We start from the raw sequence: 25954 nt of genomic DNA, 5'->3' as shown, positions 1-25954 counted from the left end.
CTGCCGCAAGGAGGAAAGAATTGTTGTAAATGACAAAATTCAGCTTACGATTGAAAATCCCCAAAAATGAGCAATGGGATTTTGAGCGTGTAAGAAGAACGAATTGCCAGTGTTGAATGCTTTGTTAATAGAAATTTTCTATCGCTTTAGCTAGTTTCATGTAAACCGTAAAAATTTCTTGTAATAGAAAGATATAATTATTTCAAATTGGTTTTAAAAATTAATTTTCAATAGAACTCTCAGAAAATCTAAATGAACCCAATAAATGTTCATGAGTATCTGGACGGGAAAGTTTGAAAAATGGGTACTTTTACACTTCTGAAAACACACTTCGCCAAACAGGGCTGCGTAAATGTGCAAAAAGGATTAAGTAAAAATTGTTAATTAAGAATGATGGATGATAATTTAATATTTGTTCATACATTAACTGTTAGATAAACATTTTCGAAGCTATTTATAAAACCACTTGGTTGTTTATCAGGCAAGGAAAACTTGAAGGATATAGCAGTTGTCTCTTTTAATATACTTTATAATATTTTTAGAGTTGAGTTGACGAATCTCAAATTAATCCGTTAAATTCTGTTATCTATCCATGCATACTAGAAACTTTAAAAGGATGCATAGTTTAGCTGTTAAGTTGTGCGGAGGAACGATAAAAAAAATCATTTTAAAATATATTTTGGAAGTATGCTGAAAGTGTCTAGAATGGAAATAACTGTTTCGAAAAAGGACACGAGATGCCTTGCGGCCGGTAGCTTTCTCAAAATAGCACCGTTTAACTGCGCTAAACGGCAAACGAATCACCCATAAAATCGTTCTTTGTTCACTCAAATACCATAGAGACTCCTATTGTCGCGAGTCAAGTGGAAGGCAAAAGTCAGGCCGAAAGCCGGACGATGGGCAGTTGCCTTGGAGGAGTTAACGAACCCCTCCCGATAACCTGTGTCCGCCCATCCCCTTGCCCATTGTCCAGTAATGGCTGGATAAACGTGTCTACAAAGTTGTCGCGTTTGGCGGAGGAAAGACCACCTGCGTTGTGTGAAGAAGAAGCAAGCCCGCAAGGTGGACAGGTCACTTGGTGAGGCTACCTTGATTGGCGTTCTATCGCCTGGCATATGGTTTTTGAATGAACCATATCAGTTGGGGCTCCATACTCCAAGCTGTGTTTTGTTTCCGAAGCTTCAGAGGATTAGAGGAATAATACAACCTGTGTAATATAACAAAAAGAGCAGGATTTAAACAGTATAAAAAATGTAAAAAGAAATGTTAAGAACATAACTTGATCGAGTTCAGTTTAATATAAATCGGAGTCGGTTGAATAATTACGCCCCCCCCCCCCAGCACTTCCATGCTTTGTGTTATTAAAATACTTAAATTCTTGAGACTTATTTTTTCCTGCTTTGATCGCTCTCTTAAGCAGTTGTTCTCAGCCTTTTCACTACGCAAAACCACTTGAAACTTCCGAATCTTAAGCCCACATACGATATAATATTTTCACCACAACTGTTATTGGAAATGGGATTAATCCAAAAGTTGTCTTTAATAAATTTAATTACAACTGTAAAAAAGATAGAGACTAATTTTCACTTGCTGAATACTTAAAAATTGTTCGAGAACCACTAGTGGTCCGCGGACCATAGGTTGAGAATCACTGCTTTAGAAGTTGTAGTTTAGTAAACAGTTTTGACATCCTTAAACAATCAATAAATATTAGAAGCAGGAAATTTTTGCTTGAAGAAACATTCTATGCTAACTTAAAAATCATTTTTTTCTTGGAACATTTTTAATTGTTTTAATGAAAGAGGTTTACCGAAAAGTACGTATAAGTAATCAAGAAGATTTCTTCATTAATCTCTACATAAATAAGCTAAAATTCCAAAGAAAATTAAAGACATGTGTTCTGAAGTGACCAGGATTTATTTCTTCTGTGCAAAAATATCGAGTTATGCTAAGCTGGTTTTGATTTTGTTGAATTAATGCAAACCATAGAAGGCAATTTCACTTATGAAGAAGAAATAGGCACGTTTAAAAAAATAATTAATCTAAACCCTCTTAATACGCTTACTCAAATATGATGGGTAAAAAAATGTTTATGATTGGGTTATTATTTCATGTAGTACAGTGCATGCCGGTTAATTGAATCAGTGGTTAATGGAATCAACAACTTTAATGAATCAAATTGTCACAAACAGAGTAAAATCCAGCTTTAGTGAATCAGCCACTTAATTGAATCAGCCACTTTATAGCGTCAAAACTGTTTGAAAACAAACGTGATTCATATAAGCGGCGGCCGCTGTACTCTTCTCATGTTTGACGTTCCCATAATTCTTGCAGCTAAACTCAACACAAATAGTAAATTTTTAAGTTCTAGGCGCTAAGCCACAGGTAAGCAAACACTCAAGAATAAGGTTAGTTACAGCAACCCTCTTACCCTTTTCGGGGTGTCAAAAATTGATGACTGTTTTCATATTCGTAAACGGCCACTTACCCTCGTCCGCCCACCGTTCAGCAAACAATAGAAATGCTTTTATTCAACTGTTCTTTTCGGAATTTATTATTTTTCCCACAATGTCAAAAATTATGACCTGTGTGAAGAGGGGGGAAGCAGAGAATGTACCCATTTTACAACGTCCAGAAGAAAAACCTTTAGAACCTGCTTCCGAACCTCTCGTTTTTCGCCCCAAAGCGATTATATCGGCTAGCCTTGGGAAAAGAGTGAAAGTTGAAAAAAAAAAAAGGCTATAAAATGTGCTGGCCGTATTTAGAAGTTGATGGGAGACAAAGAAGTGGCCCAATTATCTTTGAAATGCCAAAAAATGAACTCTAAAGAAATGGAAGGAGCATTTATGCTTCAAATGGATTAGTTTCATTTTTCCTTTGTCTGAGAAATGTTCAATTTTTTCTATCAACTCTAACTTGACAGCAGTTGAGAATTTACTACATCATTTACCAAAATATATAAATCAATTAAATATTTATAATAAGTAAGTAAATAATGGTATGCCGAGCAATGTTGACAGCAAGGGCGCCCCCATGGGAGGTCACTTTGACCTCCCGAAACCTTCCCTATTCGGTAAATTTTGTCTGTTAGTCGGTAAAGTTGGAGACGGTATTTCAATTTTCCATTTTTTTAAATTATTTTTTACAATGATGTCTAATGTCTCTTCTCATAAAATGTAGATATGTGTTAGCGCTTGTATTTAATCATTCGGCAAAATTCGGAGTTTCATTCGGAGAAATGGGAACTTCCCTTTCCAAAAGTTTCAGTTGTAGGCGCCCCTAGTTGACGCACTTGTATAAATTTGTTTAAAATATCAAATTACTAAAGATAATTCTTACATGAAATAAAAGAAATTAGAGCCGTTTAATTCTTCCTCAGTCCAAAATAAAATTGGTTACCCAACTAACGGTTTCTAAGAATGGTGCAACTTCATTTTGTTTGTAATCATACCTGAAAAGAATTGCACAATAAGTGTCGATTGTGTAACGAAACTCGACCGTTTTTATGCTGAACAAATTGGAAATTATGTATGGCGGCTTTTGCAACTTTCGAGAAAAGATCGCTAACACTGACGGTTGGTAAGAAAAGTTTTTAAGTTCTCGACTCCTATTTTCGATTGTATGTCTATAAAATCTGTATTTAAAGATGAATTATCGCTCGGTTGGAAAAAGAGTGCCACAATACGAAATTTTTTATTTTATTTTTTCGCTTAAAGGACTTCAAATGGTGTTATCTTCTTTCTTTGGAAAATATTGACAGATTTTTTTTGTTCTAATATTAACCACTGGAGAGCAAACAAATTTACCTTTCTGACAGCAAATTTCCCGAAGAGTTAAACTTCCAACGCTCCATCTGTAAACTTTCATTTCTTCGTATTGTGGCAGTCTTCTTCCAAATGAGCGATATGTTCACCATTTCACAGTGGCGCACACAGAAATTTTGTAAGGGGAGGGTCCAAGGTCAAAAGCCTTATTCTCCTATCATACCCCAATATGCCGTCAAATATATTGGCTTGATTTTATCGATTCCCGGGAATGAAAAATAGTAACAAATAAACTATTGAAATTGAATTAACATTGTTTAATGAAATATACTTAAGTAAATAACCAGAGAGCAAAATAATTTATGCTGTTACTTTTCTTATAATTAAAAAATGGATTCAAGTTCATAGAATCTCATTTCATTCTGTAATTACAAAACTAAAAACATAGTTTTATTACAGTGTACTCGTTTATAATCATCATTCTGCGTCTTATAGACAATTTGTTATAGAAATAATGCATAACATTTTAAAAAATCTTTTAACATGAGGATTTTATTATTTCACTTATAACAACTGAAAGTACTGTTACCTTTGTTTGAAATTATTCTACGTACAAAATACATAGAATCATAATCAATCGGTAAAAAAGCAAGACCTATGGGAGGGGTCCGGACCCCCTGGACCCCTCCGTTGTGTGCGCCACTGCCATTTCAACTATATCGTAAAAAAGTAATGCGTTGGGGGAATCGGGGTACGTTGGTCTTCTTATATTTTTCAATTTTTATCTCATTAAGAATTTGAACGAGCAGCTTGGTTTTCTGCCATGAGTTTGTTTCTTATCATCACAGACTTTTTTTTTTTTTGAAAATGTTCAATTCATTAACTTTTTTTTATATTAATATTTAAACAGATCTTTGAGAAGTGTACCAACGTGCCCTAGGCCTTGGGCTCGTTTGTCCGCCCAGTCGTACCTAACGTGTCAAAGGTCAATTCTTAATATTCAATTAATAATCGGAAATTTATATTTAGTAGTCAATAACTATTGAAGAGTTCACTGGTTTCTGTCTAAATTGGCCCGAAGAAAATGCATCAATTAGATTAGAATTTATATAGCATTCATTTTTTCCCTTCTACTTTAACGTCAAGTTCCTTTGAACTGTACAAAATTGATTCGGAAACTGTTCTGAGCAAAAAATAAAGGTAGGACTAAAATGTCATGCAAAAATCCTCCTGGGGGATTTTTTTTTTTTGTACGAATCCGATAATTATATCTCGGAATTTATTAAAAAAGGTACATGCAAATTTCCCTTTCTCATAAGCCTTCTTTCAAAATTCATTTAAAAATATTTATTAAATCACTTTCGCGATATTTTTGCGGCGAAGACCTATCGTAAAAAAGATGGTCAAAAATCATGTTTTTATTATTATTATTATTATTATTATTATTTTTAGTTTTTTTTTTTTTTTTTCTTTTTCAAGGTAAAGTAAACTGAAAAATAATAAAACATAGAATTTAAATCATACCGTACAAAAACAAATTCGCATTGATCAATGACGCTAAACATATTTTTGTGTTTTTCACTATTTACTACGTTTTTCTGCTTTCGGTGGGGGGTGATTATGAGAAAGGAGAGGGGAGCTGTCAATGGGGCATTGATGTGCTTCCAAAAAATACAACTTTCGGCTATATTTAATCGCTTTGTTGTAGAAATGCCTCCGACCCCCCCCCCCCCTCCGGATCCGCGCCTAGCTCTTGTTTGGATATGTCAATCCAGCTACAGAGCATATCAAACCTACTCTTCGCTTTTTTATCATGATGGAGAGAGTTTCGCCAAATTCGTCGCCAAGAGGCTGAACCGGTCGCATCGAAACGCTGACCCCCAGGAGGGGGAGGGAGGGGGGAGACCAGTGCGCGGTCAGAAGATCTGCAAAACCACGGGTCAAATCATCGCGCGACGTGCCTCCCGTGGGACCTGTGATCGTTCTTTCGTTTTTTAGGTGTCTCTTTGTGCGACTCTTTTTTTTTTTTTCTTCCCTTGAAAATATATCTCTGGATTTATGGATTTATTTCTTGGAATAAAATCTTGCGGATGAACATTGTACGTCGATTGTTTCGCGTGCTGGTGTGATGCATCTAGCGAAATGGATAAAAGTAAGTTTTTTTGTTGATGTTTTGAAACGTTGTGATTTTTTAATGAAAATCGAAGAGTTTCATTTTCTTTGTGTCTGCATTTGAAAATTTGACATCAGATAATATTTTTTAAATTGTTGTTTCTGTGAGGAAAATGCTTTAGCAAATCGTAATGTAATTCAAAATGTAGCGTACATTATATTAAATTTAAAAAATTAACTTCGTTTTTTTAAGAGTAATTTAGAAATAATATATTTGCCAATGTAGAATAATGTAGTTTTTTTCCTAAGTAGTTATTTCTAAAATTACTACGCTTGTTTAACTTTTCTTAAAAAGGTTCTAATTAATCGTCTATTCCAGTATTCACCTTTTTTTCCTTTCCTTCTTTTCTTTTCATATTTTTCTTTCTCCCCCCCCCCCCCCGGCCTCCCTTGCCTCTCTCTTTGTAAGAGTTTCTTTGTAATAGTAGCAACAATAAATCCATTTCTGACCCTAAATTTGGGGTCTGCCTATTCAGTCACATTCTGCCCTTCAAGTCATTTATGTTAAAGATATGCGCAGATTTTTTTTTTTTTTTTTTTTTTTTTTTTTGACAATGAAAATTATTTCTTTAAGTTGACATTTTATTGTTTTTATTTATTTTGGTAAGTGCATTAATTCATTTAAAAAATATTTTTGGCAACAGGGGAAAAAGAAACGATTTTTTTTTTTGATATGATGTATTTATTTTAATGAACTTATTATTATTATTTTTTCGTTTTGAAAGCTCTTAAAGATTTTTTTTTTAATGGAAAGAAGTGTATTAGCTGCTTTGCTTAAAAGGTGCTGCTATTTTATTTGTTCGGTTTTTTTTTTTTTTTATAGAAAAGTAAGAAATATTTTATTCCTGGAAATCAATTTAAAATATTTAAAAAATATGTTTGAAAAAATTTGCGATTTTTGCTATTTTTGAGAATATTGATCAGGTACTAGAAAGTAGTATGGGTATACGTCAAAGTAGGCTCGTGTAGTTCTAGACAGAACTTCTTGTTCTTTGGAAGGTACTATACTTTGAAAATGTACGGATTTTCTTGTCAGAAGAGCACTAAATTTTACCTGGAACTGGACATAACTCTGACTTGATCGGGCCTACCAAAAGAAACCTAGTGGAGTTTTCGCATTTTTCCCTACTTTCGCAAATCTTGATTGAAACTTCGAGAACATTAACTGAAAGGGGGGGGGGGAGGATACCTTCCTCCGGGGTGTCTCCCATCAACTTGACTTAACCACCCATCAAATCAAAATGCCAAACAGCATGATTAAACAACTGCTAATCAACTGACCTTTCGGATTCAAAGCTGATAATTGGCAAATGTCGCACCGGCACCTGCAGGGTGACCATATTTCTGATGCACTCACTGACTGATGGAGTGGTCGTTTTTGCCCCGGAACCCAACAAAGGCGGCGTGTTTAGAAAAAGTGCGTTGACACTGCGCGCAGAAGAGACAACGAGGAGTTTAAAAGCCTGAAGGAGTACACCTGGGCGTGCTTTTTTTTATGGCTAGTTCACAGAAGACGCTGATGGACCGGACGTGGTGGCCCTTTTCAAGAAAATTCGCAAGCCCTGAATCGTGGATTATTTTAATTAGTTGCGAAGGTGGCTGTTTTCCATCTTCATTTTGCAGTAAATCGCCCTTGTTATCTTTGTGACCTAAGAAGCGTTATCATGAAGGGTTTTTTTTCTTTCTTTCTTTTTTGAATCTGAGGTATTTTAACTTCAAAATTGATTTGGGTGAAAGAGAAGATATATAAGCTTAATATTATTTTTAAAATTAACTTATTCATTTGTTTTGTTTAATTATTTATTTTTTATTGTTTAATTATTTATTTTTTATTATTTAATTATTTTATCATTTATTTCTTTGTTTTTTATCATTTATTTTATTTATTTTTATTATTTATTTATTTATTTACTTTTATTATTTATTTATCTACTTTTATTATTTATTTATTTATTGAGTGTGCTCTCCTCTTTTTCAGCTTTGAATTTAACTTCTTGCAAGTATTCTGAAGTCAATTAGATGTTTAAATTTTAATATCATTCAATGTAAATAGGAATCTTTACTAATAATAAAGCTGAAAGTCTCTCTGTCTGTCAGGATCTCTATGACGCGCATAGCGCCTAGACCGTTCGGCCGATTTTCATGAAATTTGGCACAAAGTTAGTTTGTAGCATGGGGGTGTGCATCTCGAAGCGATTTTTCGAAAATTCGATGTGGTTCTTTTTCTATTCCGATTTTAAGAACAAAATTATCATAAGATAGACGAGTAAATTACGAAATTATCATAACGTGGAACCGTATCATGGGCACAAGCCAATTGGCGAGAAAATTCACCATACATTTTTTGTAAATATACAGGCGAACCAAAAAACTTTTTAATTTTTCTATTACGGACAACGCTGTACGGGTACCACTAGTAAGAAATAAAATAGTCGAGCCGGATTATAGAAAAGACATGGCGATTTTGTAGCAAAATTCCTTTTAGCTTCAATCCTCTTCACGTTTTACTATGTATTATTTAACTTTTCACACCGAATGAAATTTTATTTGGTTACTTCGACTTCGCTATAAAACGGCGCGGTTGTAATACGCTTGCGGAAAAAGACAGGGTTGGCAAAAACCCGTGTTTTTTTTAAAAAAAGCCCATGGACACAGGGTTTTTTGGGGTTTTTTAAATAAAACCCAAAAAAACCCAACTAAGCTGTTTTTTTTTTTTAAATGTGGGTTTTTTTTTTTTTTTTTTTTTTGTCTTTTTAAAGGAAAATGTGGGGTACTTGTAGCATATTGTAGCGTTAGTATATGGACAAAGGGCAAAAATTGTCTTAGGGTTAAAAAAGCTGGAAAACTCGTTAAAATTCAGCGTTTTCTGAAGAAAAGTATAAAAGACAACAAAACCCAAGAATGGTGAAGTTTCATATTTTTGATTCCACGATTATCAACAGTTAAGGCAAAAATACTTCTGGAGCGATAAAATCTATTGTTCGTTTTTAATCACTACATTTTTTTTTCTTTTTTTGCATTTTACTTTATTGTATTTCATTTTGTCATGCAAAACTACTGTATAACCTCAAGTAGTTAAAGTCCTTTTTTACTGAAGTCCAGCTTAATCAAGACATTCCTTTGAATTTTATGTTGCCTGTTTTTCTATTTCTGTATACAGAGTAACAAGTATTAAACTTTTTCGTAAGATAATGAAATAATACTATACATGCTATTCTGTTTTTTGTCCGACCATTTGTAAAACTTGTTAATTTCTAAAAAATATACCTTGTTTATTCGAGATTTGTGACGTGTTGGTTTGCAGAAAATAATTCAAATGCAAGCCTTTTAGAAGAGTAGTTTCCTCTGTACAATCTACAAATATTGAAAAAATCAGACGTGACAGGACTTAGTCAAGATAATTTGAGCTATTTATTGACCAGTCAAAGAAAAAAGTTAAATATATTTATTTAAAATCTTTGAAGTATTTTTTAATGCCGTTAAGAGTTAAGAAATACTATTAAATTTCAAAATCCATTTTTTATGTCCATTGTCTGTGGTGAAGACCAAATAAAAAAGAAGTTTAAATTGTAAAAGTACTTTAATTATTTTTTTTAAAAACTTCTCAGAAAATTTTAAAAAACCCAAAAGTGGTCTAAATAATGGGTTTTTTTAAATGAGTTTTTTCAAAAAACACCCATTGGGTTCAACCCAATTGGATCCAATCGGGCCAACCCTGGGAAAAGAAGTCATAAAAACAACAAGGATTAGACAGAAAAGCTACTAAATATTATATGTATTGTGGGGTGGGGGCGGTAGAGAAAGAAAAAAAAGTCCTGACTGTAGTCACTACTATAACAAAAAGTAGTGACTAAATTAAAAAAGTGTCCACTAACCGTGACAACTGACTAAAAATTTGGATCTTCATGTTGAATAAGGACAAAAAAATTTAATAGATAAAAATGGTTAAAAAAATCAACTCCAGTGTCAAAGTCGATGTCAGGGGGAAAGTTTATAATGACTAAAAATGGGCAAAATAAGAGAAATTTAGAAGTCTCAAAAGGATTACCAAATTTTATAACCAATGATTATTTTTTTAAATTATATGATTTAAATCGTTGACGCCCTGGTTCCGATTTGAAAAAAAAAAGGGTTCTTTACCTCGAAATACGTGTATGTAATGATTTAAAATTTTTGTTCTTCATTGTCTTTTTTCTAAAATCTCATTTTTATAATGGAATGTTTTACATTGAATAAAATTCCACTAAAAACTTAATATCATTCCGTTTGTAGCTCAATGCATAACCTTTTATTTTTACGGTACAGTGCTGCTTACACTAATATGAAATAAAGATCAATCTCAGCTAGCTTTTAACTACAATTTAATAGAAACATCACTTAAAGCCATGTATAAGAAGTTAAAGTTACAAAACAAAGAAGATAATTCTATCCACTGTGAGACAATCAAAAAGAATTAGTGATGCAAAAAATTTCTACTTTTCCTAATAGACTTCCCCCTCCGCTGGACTCACTGCTTACTGAAAATCAGTTATTTAATCAACAGTATAGACAAAATACTGTTAACTAATATCAGTTGCGGACAATAATCAACTGCCACTTTTTATATATAGAATCAACTGCGCATATTACCGTACTAAAAACTAACTTGTGTTTTTATTACATTTATTTCTTTTTATTTAGTTACTAACTGCTTCGCCCGGCTTTGCACGGTCTTACCCCGAAAATAAAAGTTCAAGTGACGCGTGTTCAACAATCAGGCTTGGAAAAAAAAAAAAACTTTTAAAATTTCCCGACATTGTTCAACAGTGACCGTGATCAACACTGAAATTCTAATTAAAGGCTTACCTACATTTTAGTATGAAATAAGTTGAAAACAGTTATAATTCACGTTCTAATTTCCTTGGAACGCTGGAACAAATTTTATCTGATGCAGAAAAATCAGGGGTTTCTATGGATATTTTATTCTAATTTATATGCCCTCATATTTTCGAAAAACGTCATTTTCGGGTCCTAAAATTGAAATTCGAACGGTTCAAACCTTTTTGGCGTTCGACCCCCCCCCCCCCCCCCCATGTTCCTTCTTTGGTGCCCAGGCACTTCTCTGCCAAATTTGATTGAGATCCAACGTAAACTGTGGATTTTATAAGGAACATACATACACACACCCATACACATATATTCTTTGTTTCATTAATATAGATTTACTTATGCTTTCTTCTAGATTGAATTCGTAGGTATTTCTGTAACATAAAAACAATTCCAGAGCACGTAGTTTTCTGTGTTGTATTGCAGAAGTAGTGCCAGGGGGAGTACCAACCGGCTGGGGGGGGGAATCACTGCGTAGACTACGCCACAAGGGCGCCCATATAGGGGAAAGGGGGGGGGGCTTCAGCCCCCCCCCCCTTTGAAATTAGAACTTCTTTGCTTTTAGTACTTTTTTTCTTTGCAAAAATGTAAAAGCATTTCTTTCCAGCTTTTTAATTCCAGCAATTAATGAATAAGTTATTAAAAATGTCAAATTTTAATAACTCTAATCTGTACTGAAATCTGTTTCTATAGGGATAATATCCTGTTAAACCATGGGGGAAATATCTGAGCCCCCCTTAATATTTTGCATATGGGCGCCCTTGCTGCGCCATTGATTTGGGGGGTGGGTAGCAGGGCTGTGGATTCGGAGGGAAACTGACCAGTTCCCAACTCTTTAAATTTTAGACCCTTCGACTCTGACTCCTTTATCTCAAAATCAGAGTCCGACTCTGCAGGTTTTTAGGGGTATTTTCTCTATTTATCTGGAGGGGAGATGCCATTGCTCTTGAGGGGATAGGCACCCCGCAAGAGGCACCTACGCCTGCACGCGAGATCAATGAGAGTTGCTGATGAGGGAGGGGAGTCTGTAAAAAATCAGGAATGAGCAGTGTTTAAGGAGTATTCCTTTTTTTAAGGATAAGCTCCCCCCTCCCTTCCCCTTTTTTTTTCTAAAGGAAAGAAAAATTTGTCAAGCTGTATGAAGAAAACTTTGTTACTGAATTTGAAACGTTGGGGTGAATGATTGTGTGCTGTGGGATGAGAGAAAATATAGCGAATCTTGCGTAGGATTGTCTAATAGCGTTTGAAGGTGAGAAAAACATTACATGTGTAGGGTGGAACCGTGGTGGCCTGATCTGTAAGGTGTTGGACTTGTAATTGGACGATCTCTGGTTCGATGCCTGCCTGTCGAAGATCCTCCGTGTTCGTTCTTGGTGACTTGGGCTCGTTAAATATGTTCGTGGTCACAAAATCGTCCCAAGTTACCATTCCCTCAGGGGTGCCTAGGGGTTGAGGGTCAATCCCCCAAAACCTTTGCTTTTAACGCATATTGCCAATTCTAATATGACAGTTCCTCTCTATATGAAGACTGTCATGACTCTCCCCCCTCCCCCGGGAAAAGGTACATTCTTACTGCGTTAGTGGCTCCCGAAGTTGGAAAATTTATTACTTATTTAATTTATTTATTTTATTATTATTATTATTTTATTTATTTATTTATTTTTAAGTATTGCACACTACAAAGAAAATCCAATTACTGTGACAAAAATAACATAAAAATAGCAATTAAAACAAATTATACATTTGAAGTATTAAAACATCTAGATTTAAAATTGTAAAATGACACGTTAAAAATATCTAAATTACGACAATCAATGTTTAAAAGTTTGTAAATTTTTAAAAGACAAAAGTTATCAACGTAGTTAAAATCTGGTAATTTTTTTTTTAAACATGAACGACTTCTAAGAGTCTTATTTGGGACAGCAAGTTGAATCGAATTAACAATATCAGAGAAGTCAATTAAATTATTTAGTACCTTATAGAAAAGAAGACACAAAAGTTCACGGCGTGATTTTTGAAAATCGTCTAATAAATCTTCTAAAATTTGAACGTTGTCATTCACGTTATGGGAAAAACAGTTTGAAAAAAAGATAAAAATAATAATGTTTAAATCTGAAGTTTTTTTTTTTTTTAAATAAATTTTCTCTGTTAGTAGACTTTTAAAGCATCCTTTACGTTGTTATGATTTATTTACTTTCGACACTGAGCAGAAACTTCATTTTTTTATATACAAATACCGTTACAACGAACTTCAAGGGACTGCAAATTTTGTTTGTTGTAAGGGGTATTTCGTTGTAACGGGGTTCAGGCAATGTAATGGAAATACAAACGGGACTGAACCTATATTTCGTTGAAACGGATATTTCGTTGTATTGCTATTCGTTGTAACAGGATTTCACAGCACCTAATGCAACTTCTGCCTAAATGCGAAAAGTAGTTTTACTGTACGGATATGATGTATTTTACTGAGCTTAGGCGGGGAAAAAAGAAAAAAACACCAACAAGAAACATCCGATTAGCCTTTCCATTTATTGTTTTACGTTTGATATGTTTTTGACGTACTTGAAGTTCCCGCATTTTATTAAAACGCGTCTTTAGGTGGATGCCACAGAAAAAAGTTGCAAAAGGCAACGCAACGCCAATTTTCCGAATGCTCTTGATATCGCTGGGAAGAAAACAGGGCAATAAATTGAGATCAGGTTGCGTTTCAAACAGCACTCATCCGAAGCAAAGAGTGCAATATCTAGCCACAAAATGGCATTTGCATAGATCTTTGCATTGCAGTTTAATTGATGTGGCCTGGTATGGATGGACTATAACTCTTCAATTAAAATGCCTGACCCAAAGCTTGTTCCTCGAACAAATTCAACTTGAAGGCTTTCTGCCGGGCCCTCCTGCTACGCTTGCTAATGAGCAGAAAAAGGGCCATCCTTGACCACGGGTGGGCCCCTCTCAGGGGGCCCACACGAGGCCGTCGACCACTCCAAATAGTGTTCCTTTCTCAGAGGTTATGGCTATTAAATGTAAACCGATGTTTCTTAAAGAGGGCGATTTGAAGGCTAACTGCATATTGCTTTGGTTGCGTTCATCTCTTGAACTGGGATGACTGGTCAAATTACTGTCACTTTCAGGTGTTTTTTAGCGAAAATATTTTCGAAGCTTGAGAAATCAGATAAATTTATGCGTGTTTGCGTGCAATAAATGCTACATTTTGCGCCTTTTCTTGTTCATGGTGTCTTAACCTCTTACCTCTTCCCTTTTGATTTGATGAATCATGTATCATTAGCTGATTTTCATTTCCTATATTTATGATTATTACTGTTTTTTAATTTCTGAAGAGAACTTAAAAATGTTTATAGAGAGCTTATTAACGTCAAAATCTCTCCCCTCCTTATTTTTGTCATTTGTCAATATGATCAATAGGAAACGGAAGGAGGGGGGGGGGATCTTTTTTGCAGGGCATAGGATGAGTTAGGATTTTTCTCTGTTTGAGGTGAAGAATGTTTTTCTGTATTTCACATTTATGTCTGAAGAAGTGCTTTTTAGTTTATGATTGTAATTCATTCTGCCAAAAGATAAAACTTTAATCAGCAGTATGAAAGAATTCATACTTTTGGCATAAATGCTGGAGGAGGAAACAAAAAAGAAGAAATAACCAAAATTTTCATATTAATACCTTAATGTTAGAATATGTATTACCTATACAAGTTAATGTGTAACATTGTTTTTTTTTTTTTTTTAACTTATTAGGAGAAAGATAGAAAGTAAAAACTTGCGCAAAGAACGTATTTCATCTCATGAAACAACATCAGAAAAAGTACTAAGAAGATTTAGTGGATTATCTTTATTTTTTCGAAAGATTATAGAAATACTTGAAGATTAGAGGATTAACACCTTTCTCTAAGCCTTTAGCTTAAATTAGCAAGCAAGACTAATAGCTAAAATCAACTGGTTTGCAAAGTATTTTGAAATCACGGTCGAACCGAACGAAAATGCTTGAATTTGAATCAAGAAGCCTTTCTAAAAATATCCTGTTTCCTAAAATGTAAGCAAAAAATAGTCTGTCCCTGTTGTCTGACTTTATGAGAACGTCTGGGAATCCTAGTAACCACGCTGTTTCATTCTTTCAATGGGAAGTCTCCAAAATATAACTGCAACAAGTTTTTAGGAAAGTTTTTAAATTTTTAACTTTCGTACTTGTCCAGGGCCGTATCCAAGCGCCTCAACACATTTTATGCCAGTCATTTCCAATCCTTTATAGAATTTTAAGGGATTCGTGGGCGTTCCTTACTTGTTTTAGGGAACTTCAAAGAATGAAGAATGCACTAAAGAAAGAATAAAAAATAAAAATCATAATCAAAATGAAATAATATAAGAAGTCGCAATTATTTGTAAATTTGTTTTATTTCCTTATAAGCTGTAGCTGCTTCAAATCATTAAATTTTGAACTATTTCCAAATTATCTATGGCGCACCCCCTAAAGTGCTACGGAGCTCCCTCCCCCTCCCCCCAATAGAGATACTCTTTAAAAAACCCAATAGAGACCCCTATAGAAGTTTCAATGACGCAGCCTTGCGCCATGCCGCTTCTCCTCGCAAGCTTCCCTGGCTCAGGTTATGCGCTTAATATAAGTCATATTTGGATTTTTAGCCTGCCCTGACTGAATGTTCTCGTGCTTAAATTCGGACTGGATTATATAAGGAAATAATAGTATGATTCAAAAAAAAAAAAAAAAACTCGAATAGTATCTAAAGAAAATAAAACCTTAAACTTCATCTAACCATCATTTGTCCCGTATATTCTGGGATATAATCCACAGATAACATCTACTTGTAGGTTTGGTATCTTATTTTTATGCATTTCTCAGTGCTGATTTAGACTTTACAATTGATCTCATGTCGGTTTTTCTTGCGGACTATTTCTGGGGTCTTCAATCTGCTTCGCCGATTTCTAAGAAAAAATTTCGATGCTGGGGAAATAGCTAAAAATTCCGCTTGAATTAGATTGTTGCACAATTTTTCATTGTCGAAGGAATTCGACTGTTAAGAAGCTATAAGGCGGTGATTGGCTGCACAGTTAATTTGATTTTCGCGCTCAAAAATTACAATGGGTGCCAAAATGTCGACAAGAGCTAGAACAAGACAAATAGAAAATAAAAGAACGGAACTTCAAGAATTCAAATCTGAAGGACAAATTTTAGCCTGCATTCTCTTTTGCTTGTGAGGAAATCTGATTCACTACCGAATTCGTTTCTTCAGTGTTCTCGTTAAAAATACCCAACCACCTGAAGGAGTACATAAGCAAACCCCCTGCGGAATCTCGGGAAACACACCGCAGGGAGTGATGCGGTCACACCTCAATGGTAGGTACTTCTCGCTAACGAAATCAGAGACCAGTTCTACGGCTGCTGTGTTTTTTATTTCATTTCGCCATTCATAAAGCGGCTGCATCTGGGCCTTCTTTAATATATACCTTTCTTTCTCTCTCCACTTTAAATAAACGTCTGAGAAGGTTCAACGAGTACGACGGGTCGCGCGCAAGTTGAAAAGAAAAAAACCCTGCTCGCGGCCAGAGATTTTACGGAATTTATTTGTATACAGGCGTTTCGAAAAGTTAATTTCGGTAAAATGTGTCTTCAAAGTTGAAAGACACTGTGTTTTTTCTTTTATTATTATTTATTGAATTGAAGGGCTCGGGGCAGAAATGTGACAATTCATCACAAGGAGTGACTTTTCGATCACAATTTTTGTTCCTCATAACTAAAATTGAAATAAACATGACAAAGTCATTTGCAGAAAAACATGTCTGATTTTAGTATTGCAGAATATAGAATGTATAATATCTTTGCAAAATTCTACAAATATAAGTTGAAAATTGCCCTACTGAAAAATTCACATTATGTGGCCTATTATCACATTCTTGCCCTAAACCCTTCAATTGTCAAAAGAATTTTTAAAAAAATAACTTGAAATAATTCATTAATTGCAAAATATTATTGAATCAATAATGGTTAGGAAACTTAACTCTACATGTTTCACCACAAATCACATTTTTCATCGCATCAAATCACACAAGGTTAGTGGCTTCCTGGACCGTGCCTTTAATTAAGGCAATTCAAGACGTCAATGAATGACAGCTATTTTAAGACTAAAAGAACGAGACCCTTCATCAGTGCTAAAAAAAGAGATACCAGTTACCGTGAACCTCCCTTTTTATTGCTCTGAATTTATGATTTGCACTGCTGTATTTTTTTTTTTTAAATATGCATCTATCCTGCCCTCACGGGAAAGATAGACTGTTGGGGTAAACCTAACCTAGTAGCATTGTGAAGGCTACGCAGATCCTAATCAAATCATTACAAAGCTGCCAGGTTAGGTTTGCCTCAACTATAGATGTAAACAAAGAAATTCGCCGTTTAGAGACCTCAATCACATGTTTGGCTTGGACAAGAGCAAATTGGTACCAAGCAGACAGCGAAGGAAAATACTGTTGGTTTACTTGTTTTTTTTTTCCCCCAGAGAAAATCTCCATAAGTGGCAAACCTTCTGGCAACCTGTTTGTTTGCTTTCGGTCTATCTTTTCCATGAACACATTATAATTATTCTATTCCTATTTGTAGAATTAAAAATTTTTGTTGAATTATGCAATTTGATTTTTATGATGATTCATCATGCAGAAGCTGTGCTTTGTGCTTTTTTGATGTTTCGACTTGTTACACTTACTCGTCTTGTAAGGTTTTCCTTTTTTTTTCTCATTCCAGGTGAACCCGATTTCGTCCAAGACATCTTAACATGCGGCGTGTGCAAGAAGACTTTCCCTCTGTCGGAGATCGTCCGCTTCATCCAGCACAAAGTCCAGTCATGCAACAAAGAGAACTGCATCGGGATCTTCGAGGACAGCGAGGACAGCCAAGAAGATCCTGCTGTCCTGGCTGCACCTACGATAAAAAAGGAAAATTCCGATAGCGTCCTCGCGGAAGAAACACTCGTGTCTTCCTCTTCGCTCGTCAAAAAGACACTCATAGCCAAAGATACCTCAGCTGCTACTGTCAATGGCAGCGCACTGGGTAAGTAGTTCACCTATTTTATTTATGAAGCCCGTTCACGTTCATCAAAAGACTGGTTCATTGGAGGTACATCAACCGGGGGTGACTGACATATGCGATTTGCCCACTTTTCAAATGCTAGTTTGTATCATTTCCGAAGCTTGACAACAATCCTCATGATTAAACCATTCAGTGCAGTTCTTCTTCAATCTAAACGAAAAAATAAGTTATCCAGTTTTGGAAATAATACAAACTAACCTACATTTGAAAAGTTGGCAAATTCACCCCGTATATATGGAAAAGCAACTCCGGTTGACGGTACCGTAAAACCTGTAAAGTTGACTACTCTTGTAACTTTACCACCTAAGTTGACCACCGATACAATTTTTCTTTTTCATCACCCTCCATAAGCAGACTGCTAAAGATACCAACAAACCCTGATAAGAAATTTCCTCATAGCAAGGCAAAAATAGGATCTTTACGAGTGTAATTTTTGACCTGCTATATGCGTGCGAGTTAGAGAGCGAGTGAGTGATCATTTCAAAACCACATAACCATCTAAGATGGTAGTGGTTCTCAACGGGATGAACTCATCGCCTTTTGAGGTTTTCATGGATGCAGGAACACCCCTATGCCCCCAAGGAGGTGAAAAATATGGGTCAACTGCAGGTTCCAATGCGAATGAGGATTTTATCTGAATCGCGAGCCACCAGCTTTATTAAGCCTCCTGTACAACGGCTCATTCTGTTTAGTATCATGTAAACGCGCCCAGAACAAAAAATGGAACTTTTCTGTCGAAGTCTACCTTTTAGCGTGAAGCTATAGGATTACTGTTGATGCATAGCGCGTTGGTGAAAAGTGGTTAGGTTCTCTTTTTTTGGATTGAATGATTCTTCCAATGAACAATCTAATGATTCTTTAGAAATGATCCTTCCTTTTTTTTTTTTTTGACAACGAACTGAAAATTAATAGAACATCTGATCGACAGGAACATTAACTTCAATAGATTGCTATGGATAAGAAATTTTTAATTGCTTATGTTTTGTAAAAAAAATATAGTGATAAACGTAAACAATTAAAGTTTTAGGTTTTAATTTTTTTTTCCAAGGCTTTAATGATTTTAATTGATCTATTAAAAGTAATATTTGATTTCAATAATTTTTTAACCTCGGAAAGCCGTAAAATCTAAATCTGACTAGTTCTGCCTTTTTCTTATAGCCAGTACGCAACCTTTCTTTTTCACTTTTGATTTTGTCCCGAAGGTTAATCTTTATTTCCCTACTTCTGCAGAGGTGAAGGAATGTTTTCAACTTATGGTTTTCTTCACAGAAACTCAAAAAATCAAATACGAATGGAAAAAGCTGCCATACTGGCATTTTTGTTTAGGACTTTAAATAAACAAATTTTAGTTATTGATATAGTCTGAGCGTGAGATTGCATTTCTGAAAAGCTTTATTTCTAAAATCTTTGTTTTAAAATTTGTAAATAAGGAAGTTATTATATACTTTGTGAATTCGGCTATGCTTCAGAAGTTATCCACTTTAGACAACATGCTTTTTAGAATAGTTATTTGCATGCCAAACAAAAGTATATCAATGTGTATTTACCAAATATCTACAGGGTGGAAGGAAATATTCCATGACAGAGGAATAAAATTGTTATTGTTATATTTAACCATTACTTTAGAGAACAATACACATTTGAATTTTTTTTAAGAATATTTTATATAGATAAATAAATAATTGATAAATATAGAGATTTTGATAAATACAATGAAGAAAAAATATGCGTTATAATTCTTTTCTTGATATATATTCATATAGATGGATGAAGATTGTAAATTGTGTAGAGAAATAGAAATAAAGTTGTGAGATTAACTCTACAGCACTTTTTTTCAGTTCAAAGCGCCCCTGCAGATGTCTCAGGTCTACTGTCCTAAAACTTCTAAATCAGACCCTGACCATAACTATAAAACCGAGGTCCGGTATAATACCCCAGTGCAATGAAAACAATAGTAAAAAAGCATTTTACAATTGCAATAATTTATACTCCCGTCTATATACTTTACATTGATAGTCTTCATTGCATTTTAAAAACGGGGAAACTGGGCTGAATTTTCTTCTGCCTTAGCGTGGGTACGATTAAGGGATGACCAAGAATCATGCTCTTCATCTAAAGTTTCCGTCCAAGCCAAAGTTTGATGGATTGTGTATTATTTGCGCTCTGCCACCAGCAGTGGAACTTCCTATTCAACAATTCAATATACCATCTTCGCTTTGGGGATATATGGTGAAATGGGGGGGGGAGCATCTCATTTTACAACGGTGACAACGATGCCGCGAGTACTGACCTGCCGCCATAGTTGGTCACAATCGATTGAAACCTGCAAAATACTACCTAAATGAATAAATACCATTGTGCAACAAAGATATGCAACGTACATAAAGAACAGATTAGCAATTGATTACAGACACGAGTTTCGGTGTCACATAGAAACCCTTTTTCAATGTAGAAAATGTGAGCTGTGGGATGTAAAGTCATGATATGCTTTTCTTGGATGTCTTAACATCCCAAAGTTGGATGGTACGAAAATCATGCAGAAAAATAAATATATGTACAGAAGAAAACGTAAATACCCATGAGAAAATAAGATTTGGATGCATCATGTAAAGTTTTTTTGGTGGGTGGGGTCCACAAAGTTGGTAAATTTTGAGGTGGGGCTTCGTGGGGGTCTGAACTCATAGAACCTCTGATCTAGAACAAAAATGCAAATTCTAGAATAAAAGAACATAATCTAGAAAAGAAATTTAAAAAATTAGAATTACTTTTTAAAAAACGTTCAATCTAGAACAAATACCCAACCTTTTTGGTTGTCTATTGAGAAGATCTTAAAATGGGCATTATTTGATTGGGAAAGTGTTGATTGTATTAGTAAATAGGAGGGGCTCGTCAAAATTTCTTTTAAACTTAATTGAAGTTTTGTATATTTAATTTTGATCTGAGTTTGTGTAGTTTACATTTAGCATTTATAGAGAGGGTTTATGCAAAATGTTTAAAGACGTGTTTTCAATGACTTTTGTTTTATGGCAAAGTTTAAGCTATTTCTTGGAGTACATAAAATGCACCGCCAGTTCAGTCATTCCAGCCGAGGAGTGCAGTTTCGTGCTAATTAACACTCATCAGCTCGGCATAGGAAGTGACTGAGCTAGAGGTGAAAAACCTCCTAAGAAAGTCAAGAGTGCCAAAAAAAAAAAAAAAAAAAATTAGCTAATAAAGAATTGAGCATTGACCAGACGAGTGACCGAACACAAAACTGCAGTCCTCGGCTGGAATGACTGAGCTGGCGGTGTATTTCATGTATTTCTGCCTTAGCCATGGCTGTAGGGCGGTAACTTACTGAAAATATTTCTTGGAGGTTTAAAAAAACGGAAATCATCATAACCCTCGCAGTGTTTTCGTGCTCCGATTCGGTGGCAAAAAATGTCTGCCCGGTTTACCAGTTTAACAGAAGACCTGCCAGATCTCTGATCCTTCAGCAGGGCGGAAATGAAAATAGAAATCGTTTTTTCTTCATTAAGATCAGTTTTGCAGATGCGAGAAGCTTAGATAGGGGAACGGCGGGTGTAGGATTTGTGTCTAGGGGGCGGACTGGTCCGAGCTAGACATTGATGGATGCGTTTTGATGACCAGGAATTCTCTACACTTTCATTTTCGGGATCAGGGTTTACTTTTTTTCTCTCTCCCCTCCTATTTCATTTCATTTTTAGTTCACTTCATGCTCCCTCCGTGCTTATTTGATAGCTGGAGTCATCCATTTCCGGTCCCAGGAAAAGCATTTCTTACTCCTGAGTCTCAATGTGAGTCAAAAACAAGCCCACGATTGAGTACAGAAATAAAAGAACTTTTAAAATTTCATTGTTCATTAAAAATCACTGAAAGCACAAAAACTCTTCACTATATTCAAGTGCATTCTATAAACTATGTTAACGTTATAAATGTCAACCTATTTCTCCACTCCATGTCCTTGCAAAATCCGAGGAACTTCTTAAAATACTGTAACTTCACAATAAGTGTTATTAATACATTGTACTTCTTGTACTGGGAAGACATACATTGTACTGGCAACTTCACGATAAATGTTAGTAATACATTGTACACCAGATACACTGCAGTCCAGGGTCCCCCGCACCTACCACTATACGTGGTTCAACCGGTTGGATGGGACCCTGAAGACAGCTCTGTTTTTTGAATCCAGAGCACGTTTAACGCTCCCTAGTCACCATTCATGAATACGGAGGATCTTCGACCGGCTGGCATCGAACACGGGAACCTCCAGTTTAAGAGTCCGACGGTTACCGATCAGGCACCAGAGATACTGATATATAAAGCTGAGTGTTTTTTCACCACGTGAAAATACTCCTCATCATCTTTTAAGGGAGTAAAATGCACAAAAATAGTGAAGTCCATATTAATTAATTTCATGAAAATTTAATTTCCCTGAGATAAAATGTATGGTAGCAAGGAAAGAAGAATTGTGTACCATTTTGATTTTTAACATTAAAAATGTTACTGTTTTTTGTGTTGAAGAAAACAAGACAACAATCAAAAGAAATAATATTTTTATGATTTCATACATTTGAGCTTTCCCCCACTTCTCATAAGGGCAGAAAGGATTAAAATATACTTAATAACCCACTATAAACTCTCTTGTATACTAAAATGTTATAGCACATTTTTGCTAACCTTCAACTTTGTTTCATCTAAATTTCATGTTTCTATTCAGTAAGTTACCGCCCTATAGCCAGAGCTAGGACAGAAATGCATGAAATACACCGCCAGCTCAGTCAATTCCAGCCGAGGACTGCAGTTTCGTACTTATTAGCACTCATCAGCCCGGCATAGGAATGACTGAGCTGGAGGCGGAAAACCTTTTAAGGAAGCCAAGAGTGCCAAAAAAACTGATAGCTAATACAGAATTAGCACTGACTTGCAGTCCTCGGCTGAAATTGACTGAGCTGGTGGTGTATTTCATGTAAATTTCATGTTGTTCGAGATAGATCATTTTGTTCAAGAATTTTATTGGATGCATTTTTTTCATTTTACAGAACCACAAAGTTACGTATGTTCGACCTGCAAGCAGAGCTTATCTTCAGCATGGGCGTTGATTCAACACGTCCAAAACCTCCATGGTCTTAGCATATGCTTGGATTCCAGTTCGCCTTCCGATGAGAAGCCTGTGGAAGTCTCATCCGCCCTTAACCAATCCTTCGGCCTTAGAGCTCCTCTTCTGGAACGCCAAATGGACCCTTCACCTATTTATCCCCGTAATTCTAGTCAGGATTTGCGCCTAGATCTCATTGGCAAGTCTTCCAGCAACCTCACCAACGGATCGACTCTTAGTTCCACACCACCACCCCTACTAGAACCCCCTCAAATATCCCTCGGTGAACCAATGCAAGACTTCTATTCCCAAAGGCTTCGAGTTCTTGCTGGAGCCACAAGTCCTAACGCTACATCTACGCCCAGGAACCTCCTACAACCCAATTTCAAAGCTATTCTGAACAATAAAACAAGCCCTCGTCCAACCACTCCTCAAGATTCTTCTTCCAGTACTCCTGAAAAAGCACAAACCACTACCCTCAATTCCTCCGCTTCATCTACAACTAGTGATCAAACATCAACGCCAAAGGCCAAAAATAGACTTTGCGAATACTGCGGCAAGTCTTTTCAATTCAAAAGCAATCTCATTGTTCATCGACGATCGCACACAGGCGAGAGACCGTTCAAGTGCCACATTTGCAATCATGCTTGCACTCAAGCAAGCAAGCTCAAGAGACACATGAAGACACACGAGGGTAAAAACGCAGCTATTGATAAATCTAAGAAATCTGTGGGGGAAAAGGAATCAAGCTGTGATGGGGGAGGCTCAAAATTTGTCGGTGATGATTGTAAAAAGGATGAAAATAACAAAAGCGAGAAACAGACGAATGGCGGTGGAGAATATGGGTCCGACGAGCACGACGAAGATGACGTTGACGAAGAAGATTATGAAGTTGAAGAAGTAGATGAAGAGGAGGAAGATGTAAATGTTGACGGCCTTGATGAAGATGGTTTGTCTGAGAACGGAAGTGGAAGACTTGTTATTGACCATCCGGTGAATGATGACGCCATGGTTGCTGAGGACCTATCGAAGAAGCCTCTCAATAACGGAATTTCACCCAAACAAAACGGTAACGCAAAAGGAAAAGAGGACAAAATTGAAAATTACGACAGAAGATTGGTGAAACATTCTGTGATTAGTGAAATCATGGAAAAAATTGGGTTCGGACACATTGCACCTTACAACGAGGCGTATAGACAGGCGTTGAAGGAGAGTTCATTCTGTAACTCTTTGAAGCATGAAAGGTATTCCTCAGGAACTGATGGTAGTGCTTCCAATGATGCTGGGAGCCACCACAGTTACGACATGATAAATTACCATCATCCCGACAGACCACCTAGAGAAGGCACACGCAGTGCGGGACAGTCGCCGCTCAGTTTTGGTTCAGGTCTTTTGGACAGTTTTGATCAGAATTCCAACTCCAAACGCATGCGGTTAGACGAACATTGGAACGACAAAGAGCGAGAAGGAAGCCTTCTGTACGCCGGTGTGTGGTTCCCCCGCATGGAAACATCTACACCAACGTACAGGGACCTTTACGGCCTCGATGGCCATTACAACCATCACCGCTACAAGTCATCCACAGAAAGTGCCTTGAATTCCTTCGACAACGGCAGGAACAGTTCGAGCCCTCGGCCCGGACCGAGTAACGCGCTTTGCCTCGCCAACCACCTCAACAAACCCAAAGATCAGCAGCAGCAGCAGCGCAAGAACGACACTTGCGAATATTGTGGCAAAGTCTTCAAGAACTGCTCAAACCTCACTGTGCATCGACGCTCTCACACGGGCGAGAAGCCCTACAAGTGTGAACTGTGTAGCTACGCCTGCGCCCAGAGCTCCAAGCTGACGAGGCACATGAAGACGCATGGGCGTCTTGGGAAAGACGTTTACAGGTGTCGGTTCTGTGACATGCCTTTCTCGGTGCCCAGCACGCTGGAGAAGCACATGCGAAAGTGTGTCGTCAGCCAGAGCGGGAATTCTCCGTACCTCATGTCCGAGAGAGACCTCATGTCCGACAGGGACCGCATGTCCGAGAAAGACAATATGTCCGAGAGAGATTCGGACTCCAAAGAGATGACAACGTTGAACGGACCTCTGGCCATCATGCCCCCATAAGATCTTGTCAGATCTTAAGTCATCAGACTTGGAGCAAGAAATGTTCCTCCTGGCGAGCTCTCTCGATGCTCATATGTTGGATGGAATTCGTGATCGTACTTTCTCTCAATTCTACTCAGGAACCGACACGGCACTTTTTTCAGTAGGGAACTTTGACGGGTTAATGGATGTTAAAAACAATCCATTTTTGCAGCTTAATAAATTTAAATGAATGGTGAAGTGCGATTGGCGAGAAAACGAATTTATGACTACTCCTGTTTCTTACTTTTCTGAATGAGTGCCATTTTAAAACAAAACAATTATAGCACATTGAACTTCAGAAATTATAATCGAAATACTTTGAGTAAATTATAACACCTAAACACCTAAAGTATTTTATTTTATTTTCCTTTACCTGCTTCCATTTTATTATAATAAGAAAATAGATTCTCCTTATAATTAATTCAATGACTTTTTTCTTTTTTTTAATTCACTACCAAAGAATGATTTCCACATAATCTCTTAGATTTCACCCTTTTTTCCCCTTCGTTTTCATCAATTTTTACAAATCAAAAACGTCAACTTATAAATAAGGTTTATACCAGTTTTATATTAAATCATTAAACATTGCCAGTGAAAATTCTTTAAAATATTTCCTTATAAATATGAATTGAGCCTACTTTTTATTCATCTTCATTTTGAAAAGAAAGCAAAAATGTTTTTTTTTTCTGCCTTCAAAAATCAATAAAATCTGCCACTTGAAATTGTAAATAACTAAAAGTACTTTGAAAGAAAAAGAAATAGTTTAAAAATAAGTATTGCATTTTAATTGAATTTCTGAATGGCACTCGT

At 36.0% G+C, this 25954-nt stretch overlaps 1 protein-coding gene across 1 annotated transcript in view; it reads left to right on the top strand.

The window, feature by feature from the left end:
- Positions 1–25123, top strand: part of LOC129220858 (B-cell lymphoma/leukemia 11A-like) — a 135773-nt gene extending 110650 nt beyond the window's left edge. Inside the window, exons 2-3 of the mRNA XM_054855289.1 lie at positions 17563–17868; positions 22953–25123. Of these exons, the coding sequence (XP_054711264.1) occupies positions 17563–17868; positions 22953–25123 (2477 nt within the window). The remainder of the gene's footprint in view (positions 1–17562; positions 17869–22952) is intronic.
- Positions 25124–25954: the final 831 nt, after the last annotated feature.

Source organism: Uloborus diversus, chromosome 4 (assembly GCF_026930045.1).
Source record: "Uloborus diversus isolate 005 chromosome 4, Udiv.v.3.1, whole genome shotgun sequence".
Lineage (NCBI taxonomy): Eukaryota > Metazoa > Arthropoda > Arachnida > Araneae > Uloboridae > Uloborus > Uloborus diversus.
Note: the sequence above shows the minus strand (reverse complement) of the source record. Positions and strands in the feature narration are given on the sequence as shown.